Below are 10,477 nucleotides of genomic sequence, written 5' to 3' on the forward strand. Positions count from 1 at the left end.
GTGGTTACCGGAGTGAGGCGCAGAAGCGATGAAATTGGCAATGACAAAAATTAGGGAAAACAATGCAGAAATTCAAGGTGTTCCTTCTAGAACTGCTCTCAGGAAAGTTTTAAGACAGATTCCTGGTGCTAAACCAAGGCTACTCTGATGCAAACAGCCTGCCTTTCCTGTTAACAGCAAATTCCTCCTTTCTCCCTCATCCACAGAAGCATACAGCACAGATGACTGCAGCGAAGAAAGATAATGCATGAGTCTGTCTTTACTTATCGCACTTATATGTAGAAGCAGAGGATTAAAAATAACCTAAAACTCTTCTCCTACTAAAAAAGCAATTGCCTTGGTGAGTTTCTAGACACTGGTGTTTCTCACTTTTGATCCTAAAAGCCCCTTTGAAGATGGCTTCTCTAATACAGAATAAAAATAAAGAATTGTTCACAACGCAGCAATGGAAGCAAATTATCCAATATAGTTAATTTTCATTTAAATGATTTACATTACAATTTAATGGCATGATACTCTGTTGCCTGATCTGGAAGATCTTGTCTGCTTAAGCCGTAAATTACAAACCAAAATGAAACTAGCGTGTTTATGTTTGTGAATCTTCTTCTGGGTAGCTTATGTTCTGTTTTGTAGTTTTCATTTTCTTAAAACCAATAGGAACTTCTGCTCTTCCTAAAAGAAACTGTTCCCACTTGGGAAGAGATTCTTTTATTGATGCCCAATAGAGAGTCTGAGAAAGACATAAGAAAAAATAAACAATTTCAAAATCTGCGTCAGCTTGTTTAAAAACAATATAGATATGCAATGCATTAATAAATCTTGCCTTACGAGTGAAGCAATTCAGAAAAGAACAACAATGAAATTTCCAATCTCTTGTATGATGCAAAAGTATCAGTCTGGAAAGATTTCATTCTGCAGCGTGAACTGAAATGACTGAATGTGCCCTCTTGTGGTAAGCAATAGATTAGTTTAGACCCTCAAAGTACCTTCAATAAAATATTTCCCATGATAATAAACTTTTCCAAAAGCAGCTTTTATATTGAAGCATGTATGTTAGTGGAATTTAATTCTGAAGTGCAAAAAAAATTGTTTAATGTTATAAACAAAAAGTGATAACTAAATTGGTTATCCTAGAAAATTTCACAGTAATGTAGTTCAAAATATTTGAGTAAAATTTTAGACATGATAAATCGCTGATGAATTAATTTGCTCCAGTATTTGGATCACAAATAAATGAATAAAAAAAAACCCTGTATACTTACCCTGTGGTCTAGAAAAATCACTGTGGATTATCTAACCCTTTCTCTGCATTACTCTGTGCCTCTGAGTAATAAATCTAACTTCTTTTTTATCTGTGGAATGGACATACCATTCATCATTTTTGTGTTGGTATCCTAAAGATAACTTTGTTGTTTGTAGTATTTGGAAGAAAATTTTAAGTGTTATGTATCTTTTTTTCCCACAAAGTAATGTGATCAAAGAGCTGTATTAAGCCAACACTTTAATCCATCCACCAATGTGTATTTTTAGACACTGATGTCCATTCATAAAAAAGTAATTTTGTAGAAGAAAACATTTATGGTACATATGTATTAAGCCTTTTTTTCTTTACTTGTTTAAGTGCATAATGTAGAAGCAGCATACCACAAAACTGAACATCTCCCTGCAGAGTAGTAGATTTCTGGCTAATCATTTTGATCCTTACATGTAACTCAGATATAACTATGGTTCTTGCAGATTTACAAAAATATTTTCTCCAACAGATTTACTCAAAGAATCTTTTTTGACAAGCATATGTGCTGTCACACAAAACTACTCCGACTCAGCAAGCTGGGGATCCATTATAGCCATAACTTTCAAAGTATATTAATACAGACACATATATGGCTGAGTGAAATATGCTCAGAAGTGTTTTGGAACAAAGCATGCACAAGAATTTTGTACCATGAAAGAAAGTTTTCTTTTTCCAGTATTTATAGCTCTCTTCTAGAGAAGTATAAAAAAGGCTGAAATAAGATCTTCTCCTTCAAATAGCAACTCTGTTCTCTCTCAAATTCAACTGCTGCTGCAGAGTATAGACATCTCTGCAACCATAAGCAATTGCTCTGCATTCTCCAGTTTGTGTGGACTTTGGTCTACATGCTGCAAGCAGCTTAACACCTAACACAGGACGGAGGGAGAAGCAGTCCAAAACTGATCCAAACAACTCTCGAGGTGCCTTGAAAGTCCTTGAGGAGTCTCAAACTACTTTTGAACACAGTCAAAATAGGTTCAATATTAGTAGCTCGGCATCTTTCTTAGCATTATTCAAGATGTACAGGCATCTAGGAAAAAGGTACCCTTTTGCCTAAAAATATCTAAAAAGAAAATTAAAATCACTGAATGGGCATATTCAGTGTGCACCCTGTCACAGTCATAGGAGGCTATTTACAAGATGCAATGACAAAAACTTTTAACAGTAACCAGAACAAGAAGTGATGCCTCTCATTTAAGTAATAGCCTAAGCATTACAACACTTTCCCAGCAGGGGTGAAACTAATGTACAATACACCTCTCCACAGGCTGACAGCACGCAAATCTGTACCTTTCCCCTCCTTTGACAGTGCCCTAGCACGCAAACTCTGTGCTACTATGCCTGGGGAAACTATGTCACCATACAACAAAGAACCCACAAACCACTGGTGCAAGAAACACAAGTGGGAATCTGACTCAGTGGCCTTCTGGTTAAGATGTTTAGTTTGCACAGGAAGAACTGTGCTTCAATTCCTGTTCCCAGGACTGTTTCTGTCCTCATCATTCATTCATCACTGGGTAATACTGATAAAACAGTCTTGAGACTAGGGAACTGAACATGTTACGTTATATCAGGATAATATTTACTTCTCGGAATAACTCTCTGTTCAAAATTTTTATCTTTCAATAATGTTTTAGAGACTACAGGTTGAGAAGTAAAAATCAAGTGTTCCTGCTGCAGCAGTACTTTTCATAAGCTCCCATACAACCATAAAATAACTATGAGAAGTGAAAATTTCTCTGTTCATGTTGATAAACTGTTGACCCTGAAATGTAAAGATAACAATCTGTGGCAAACTGAAAACAGGATGACCATATAAAACAAACTAAATAGCTCTGACATAATAAACACTGTAATCTTCTGATATTCATGATATTCATTTTTATATTTGACTTCATTTTTAAACAGAAGTTTGTATAGATCTGAAAGCTGCTAAATATTTCCACCAGAATGCTCCAGAATCTAGGGACCTTGCCCCAGAATTTAAGTTCAGCTTGCTACACAGTACACAGGCCTTCGGCTATACCAGTCACTGGATTTTAAAATCAATTATTTTCACTTTAAGAACATGCTTCGGGGTGGTGGGGGGGGAGCAAATATTTGGTAAACAGCAAATGAAAATACAGAGTTCTAGGACTTACTTCTAACTTAACAGTATCAGGATGTGGAAGTAAATACACTCTTTCTTGCAGCTTTTTTTGTGCTGCTGCTATATCCTAAAACACAGGCAAAGTACATTTTAAAAACAAACACTGGGTATTTTAAAAAGAACACGCACACTCACATAAAGACATTTAAATTAACTAAATAAACTCATTACAGCTAAACAGCATTCAAATAATAACACTGAAGTTCAAATCTTTCTGTTCAGTCGCTTTGAAATCCAACTTGTATTTAGAAAATGCAGGTGGTTAGTCGTAATTACATTTGCTGTACCTTCTTGATACGAGAAAAAAAATTCACAACCACCTAAGACTCTTGCTGTAAAACACTGTTATTCTCTCTGGACACTAGGGTAAATTAGTTGAACTGTGTTCTACAAAACTGAAGAAAATAGAGAGGAACAGAATGATTTTCTCTGTGCTGCAGGAAGACTGAAGTATGTATTCTAGCTACTGTAACTGTAAAGTAACTAGGCAAATTATGTGCAAGATCTTTACTTCTCAAGACAAAGATGACTTGCTAATATGCATGCATAACATGTGCACAAAAATGTAGAGCTGCAGCAAGCTGTTCACCAGACAAACTTGGATGACAATGCACCTCACATAGCTTTCTTACAAAAAAATCAGTATTTGGGTTTCTGCTTGTCCAGTGGATGTGTGCTGGATTCACAAAGGCCTAAACAGATTTTTTAAAAAAGAAACAACCAAAAAAACAACAGCAACAAACAAATCAAAACATCCCCCCCCCAACTAATCGCCCTCCCCCTTTAAAGTTCTGACCCGTTCTTGTGGGCTTAGTTCCATACCCAAACATTGAAGAGATTGAGTGGTGGGCAGATGAAGAGAGACAGAAAGGGACGTGGGAGTGGGGTGTGAAGAAGCCAAAGCTGAACAGAGTGGAGGGAGAAAGAAAGTATAGCAGATGGCAGAGTTGGGAGCAGAGAGCGGGTGTGAAGAGTACAACAGAAAAACTAAATGAGAGAGGAAATTCCCCAAAGGGACTTCCCAAATATTCAGCACCACTGCCGCTGAAAAGAAGAGTGAGATTCTGGAGAAGCATGTCGACAAGAGAGATCAAATACAATTACTTGTATTGAATAATAGCCAATCCGAATACATCAATAAGCAAACAGTGCTCGACTCAAGTTTAGTTTGAAAAAAATACGATTCTAATTCAGTAGAGTGTGATTAATAAGAGCAAAAAACAGCCTTACTGTTAGTTGAAGTTCAACTTAGTGATACAGGTACACTCAGTTCGTTCAATTTACAGTGTTCATCTTATTTTATTTCATTAATTCCTTTTACAGCATGGCTGTATTCTCTTGTGCATAATTACAAACCTAACCCAAGCAAAACTGTTCTCCCTTTTCTACAGGAAAGTGCATAGCCTTGTAGAAAGCTAAAGGATGCCTGAGAAAGAGCAAACGAAGTCTCAGATTTATCCAAATCCTCCGAAGTAGCAAGTGGCCGCCCCCTTTCAGGTGAGAAAAGGCTAACGGGATAAACATAAAGGGGGAATATGAGCAAAGATGGAAGCCATTTGAAGTCACAATGTCAAAATAACAGAGGCCAACACAGACTCAAGTAACCTAAGCAAGGAATTTCTCTGCTGCATGTACTTGGAACAGATACACCACAAATAGCACCAAATGAAGCTCATAGCAGTACAGCTCAGACCAAGTCTGGAGAAGTTATCACCATACTGACAAGAAGGATCAATAGGTAATGTTCACTTCATATTCCTCCATAGCATTTTCCTCCTGTCCAATTCCTTCTTCCTAATTCCTGTAGGAATTTTCATAGGAAGGAAGAATATCAATCAAGATCATTATTCCTTTATATACTCAGCGAAGTCACTGGAATGTTTATGGTGATAGGAAATGAGTGTCTTTCAGGCAAGAAAGGAGGCAGCCGTTGTGCATATATGTTTAGTAGAGAAGGTCACTTTGGCATAGCCTAGATAGTGGATGTGTCTTTTCGTTGCTCAGTCTAGTTTGTATGTTGTGCAGTCTATTGTCATTCAGAATACTGATTTAATGACAGACAGTGAAAGAAATTTTTGCTGGAAGGTGTAGTATGTTTAGAAAATAACTGGAACTACTAAAAGATTAGATGGGCACTTCTTGTGTGTCTATACAACTGGTGAGCTTTGCATGAAAAAGAAATCCCCATCGTCAATATAAAAATAAATACATCAGCAGCGTAAACTTCTTTGGAAAAAACAGCAAATCTAGTATGCCACAGTACTGAAAAAAGAGAGCATCTTACGCTTCCCTTAAAACCACAAGGACTGGAACAAAAACAATTCAAGACCCTTCCCCAGAGGTAAAATGGAATGCATGACAAATGCATCACTTTTAGGGGACCAGATTCAGCTGTCACTTATATTGATATCAGTCTGGCAGAATCCCACTTAAATAATTCTAGAATTACATGCCTGTGAAGGAAAGCAAATTTGGTCTAAACTACCTTCCCTGTACTAATTACTATATAGCATATTCTTTATTTTCTATTTCATGTTATAAGTTGTTGCACAGTAATACATATTTCTAAACACAAGAAACATTACTGACAAATGTAATAAATTAGACTATAAATACTAGCCTAATTTCTGCTTCTATTACAACAACATTATAGAAGTACCAAATGATAGAGATTTCCCTAATCTGCAGTCCTCCTCTAAAGACATCACGGAAAATACTCTGATAATTATGTTAAAGTGCTGAACAAGTGCTTATAATGTTAAAATTTCAATTAAAAAAAATGTTTAGTTCCTTGCTTCCCACTGATTAGAAAATAATTTTGAAATGTTTTCCTGTGCATAAATATCTACTAGCACAGAGAAAGAAAAACGTCTTTTGCTATGATCACATACTGAAAACAACTGATTTTGCTTACATGCAGAAAACCAGAAATGCAAATAAAAAAATAACACTTCATCATGTCCATGTATTTTTGAGTAGGCCAAATCAACAACTCTCCACATGGTAACTGTGAAATGTACAGTGCCTGGTATCAGGAACAATATTCTGAAGCTGGCACATTAATCAGTCTTGTTTTCAAGCTTCTCATATATTATTCTGCATAGATTTTTTTTTTTTCCTGTTTTCTTCTGTTATCAGAAAGCATCTGCAGGACTGCATGTCTGTTAAAACTAGTATAAAATTAATAGATTTAAACTGATTTATGCTACTTTATCTTGCAACAGAATTTGTTTTGATACATATGTTTTTGCTTTTTTTCCGTACAAACACCAACATTTTTGACACTTGAAAGGAACAATTTTGAGGATGTGACAGAAGATGGCAAATATCTGTTTAACTGCAAAAATATTTACACTCTGTATATGTCTGAGCTATTGTTAACATTTCCAATACAACAAGCTTTCGGTATGCAGAAATATACCCTGCATTTATTATGCTCACCTGTATATGTAAACTGAGAATGCATTTATAAAATACAAAAAATTTATAAAAATCTATATTTATTAAATAAAAATCTATTATAAAATGCATATGGAAGATGGGAGTCATAATGGCTGAAATTACTAAATCAATGGAGCCTGAACTACGGGAAAAAATAAACAAACCATCCACTTCTCCCCAGACTCCCACTGAAGTACTTACACTTATCTATACTCAATACAGAGCGGTCTGACTGCCCCAGCCCAGAATGCACCAGTTTACCAGAGTCCAAGAAGAAAAAAATCTTCCTTGTCACAGAATAGTTCAGAAGGCATACCCAATTAACTGTTCTGCCTTGTCTGCCACTCCCTAAATATAACTTCCATTTAAATACAAAGAAGGCCTGCAATAGAATTACACCCACCCGAAATGTGAACATTTTAAATCTTAACCAGGCTCTGCATGAAGAAACAAAAAATTTCCAGTGACACAAATTAATCTTATAATTTTCTAGAGTAACACTTATTGTTTCAATAAAAACAATACATGCAATATGGATCCTTAATAAGTAAGAGTTTAAAGAAAATGCGCAAGAGGTACAGTTTTCTGCTGTTTCCTGAACAACAGACAAACATTTTTTGAATGCATGCTCATGTCAGTGGTCAAGTGCAATCTCTTCAAACTCAGATGCCTAAGCTAGGGGGTCCAGAAGAGGTTTTAGCACGCCAGTCCCTGCTATCAAACCCAGATCTTTTTAACAGACCACTCTCAAACTGCTGAATTTACCTCGGAAGCACAAATCTTACCTAAATATGACAACAGGTAAACCAGCTGTTAACATTATCAACAGTATCACCACTTGGAAGAGCCAGAAACATCAGACACTGCTTTTACAGACTTGCAAGTAAGATTCTTGAAGTCACTCTACACCTCCTTAAAAAAAAAAACACATTAAACTGAAAACTTCTTCCACAACTTCACACAACCATAATGGGAAAGTAGTTCCTACCCTGGACTAAAAGCATTATAGGCTGGTCAGCCCTATTTCCAAACATACCCCCGTATCTTGAATCAAAGTGTAGAGGTGCTGTGAGTCTTGTCAGACTCTTAAGTCCTCTTAAGCAGACATGTAATAGCATGCGTTACATCTCTACATGTACTTAAAAAAAAAATAAAAAATAGTAGCAGCTGCCACCATGAGGCTCATATAAGAAGGGCACGGGAAATAGGTACTGATGCCATCAGATAATTTAATTGTCATTTAATACTTTTGGTCAAGTTCCAGAAAAGGGAACTGTATATAGGAGAATTCAAATGATAACTATAGAGCAAACACTTTTTTAAAAATTCTTTAAGCTACATAACCATGACATTTCAATGCGGTTCCTGGTAGTTGCAGAAACTTACATTTAAAAGTGCTGCATTCCTTTTATGAGCTGCATCAGCTGCTTGAGTTTGCCATGTCTTTTTAGTCTTTTTGTCTCCTAGATAAGTCTCCATCTGCTGTAGCAGCTCTGATCTCTGAGACAGTCTACAAAGGAAAACATTTTGCTAAGTGGGTAGAACATTTTGCTCAGGAGCTAGAAAATAACCTTTTTACCTTACCCAGTTTTCTCAAAACTATGGGGCTAATTAAGCCGGCTGTGGGGTGGGTGTGCTGGGGGAGGGAAAAGGTACAGGCAGACACCACCTGCTGTGCTTGTATGAAGCTATAACATTGCAACCAGCAGTCCTCATATGCTAAGGTGTTTAGAAGCACTGAATCTCCCAGAACAGGAAAGACAGGGTGACCTTAAACGGTGACAGTTGGGGTGACTTGATCAGTACACTCTTGCTCATTGGCAAGTACGAGTTGTTATAAGAAAAGGAGATTTTTTCTGAATCATTACCGCATTGGCTTCACAATTCGAGTTTACAGGGCAACAAAGAAGCAATTCTGTAATTGAGGCACAGAATGAGAGGATCCAATTACCTTCCCCAAATAGCAATTTAATGGTGACAGGAGTTTAACAATGGAGATCTTAAATCAGTACCACCATTGGAAGTCAAAAACCTCATCAACCTAAATACCCTCAACGGCAAGCAAGGATGCTAATTGCAATAGTTCATGAAGGAAGAGTGCCACCTCCTGGAACAGCAACCCCTTGTTGAAATACCACTATGCTCTGTACAGAGCTCGGATTCACTGTTCACAGGACGGTCGTGTGCAGTGAGGGAGGTCTCGCAAGACCACAACACAAACCGCTGTCAGGTGGGCCACAGCGCCGAAACAGTTACTTACATTTCTTCATGTCGTCTAGCAAGGTGAACCTCCTGAGCCAAATAGGATGACATTTTCAGTTGTTTGCCCCAGTTTTGTCACTCTAGAGGAGGAAAACCAAGTAAAATTAAAATCTTTCAAAGACATAAATGAACATACACTTTTCAGTACTAAACAATTCCGTGTTAAAAAAGTTGCACGTATGATATTTATGTATCAGCTATCTACGCAAAACCTGCCACAAGACGCTGTTACATTATGCACGCTACCAATGTTCACAATATGTTTTAGGAAAATCTTACTGTAGTCTAATAATTTATGACAGAATGAAAATTTGACTTTCAAGTTTCCGATTTAGCATTAAGTTTTTTCAAGTCTCAGGTGCTTACAACCATATATGCAAACTATGTTCTTGCATAACTTGTGTATTCCTGTTCACATGAGTGATTTCTGGCTTCTGTTATGTCTGAACACAAAGTTATACTTGTAAATATCATTTATAACTACCTCTCACAGATACAGTGCCTGGTTCATAGGAATCTGTGTTTAAGTACTGGCATGATTAAACTAAATAAATTAAGCTACTAAACCAGTTTAAATTTTGAGAGCTTGAAAAATTAAGTGAAAATTTCTTGAGTTCAGCTCTTCAGTACTGTAACACAGCACATGATGGAATACACAGCTTAAACTATTTACATCTTACTGATTTTTTTTGAGCTATGAAGATCAACTGCCCACTGCATGCAAATCAAGATCCTACAGAACTTTTCAGAAGACTGAAACCGTTTTAGTCTAATATTATTTCACCTCAAAGGTGACTGCATTATTGTCACATTAACTAAAATTGAAGAAAAGAATCCATCACATATTCACAATGGTGAAAGGTGGGAGAACTAAAAGATCTCATCGAGATTTGAGAACATTAGGCAAGGCCTCGTCTCTGTCAACACATTCACACGTAACTTTGAAACAAGTTATTTGCACGTGCCCGCTAACTTCAGCAGAGGCCATTTTCTAGGGATGCCTGTTTCACCATACTCTGAAAAATACTTCCATGCAACTGGCCTATCGCTAATGCTTCTCCTTCATTTAATAAGGAGCACATCCCCTCTGTGCTCTTCCCTCAGCAGGGGAAATTCACGCTGCTTGCGAGACCAGGCCAGATCTCTGCGCATCAGGCAACGCCTTTACTGGCAACAGGAGAAACTAAAGCGCACACACCTCTTTTCTCACAGGGGATCCTAGCTTACGAACAGTAGCAATAAACAAGCACCCATCGAGAGCATCCTCCACCCGCAGCACCACGGGGCGACCGTTTCACACGCAGCTTCCCTGGGCGGCTGCCAAGGCGTGA

The 10,477-nt window shown here is 37.2% G+C and overlaps 1 protein-coding gene across 1 annotated transcript; it reads right to left on the reverse strand.

Annotated features, from left to right (window-relative positions):
* Nucleotides 1-241: 241 nt before the first annotated feature.
* On the reverse strand, nt 242-9,220 carry LOC104167638 (chromosome unknown open reading frame, human C3orf14). The gene is made up of 4 exons (XM_009707949.1): nt 9,145-9,220; nt 8,271-8,394; nt 3,436-3,510; nt 242-730 (listed from the first exon to the last, which is right to left on the reverse strand). The coding sequence occupies exons 1-4, from the start codon at nt 9,195-9,197 to the stop codon at nt 587-589; spliced, it is 396 nt and encodes a 131-aa protein (XP_009706251.1). The 5' UTR covers nt 9,198-9,220; the 3' UTR covers nt 242-586.
* Nucleotides 9,221-10,477: the final 1,257 nt, after the last annotated feature.

The sequence above is a fragment of the Cariama cristata genome, unplaced genomic scaffold, assembly GCF_000690535.1.
Source record: "Cariama cristata isolate BGI_N322 unplaced genomic scaffold, ASM69053v1 scaffold19349, whole genome shotgun sequence".
NCBI lineage: Eukaryota > Metazoa > Chordata > Aves > Cariamiformes > Cariamidae > Cariama > Cariama cristata.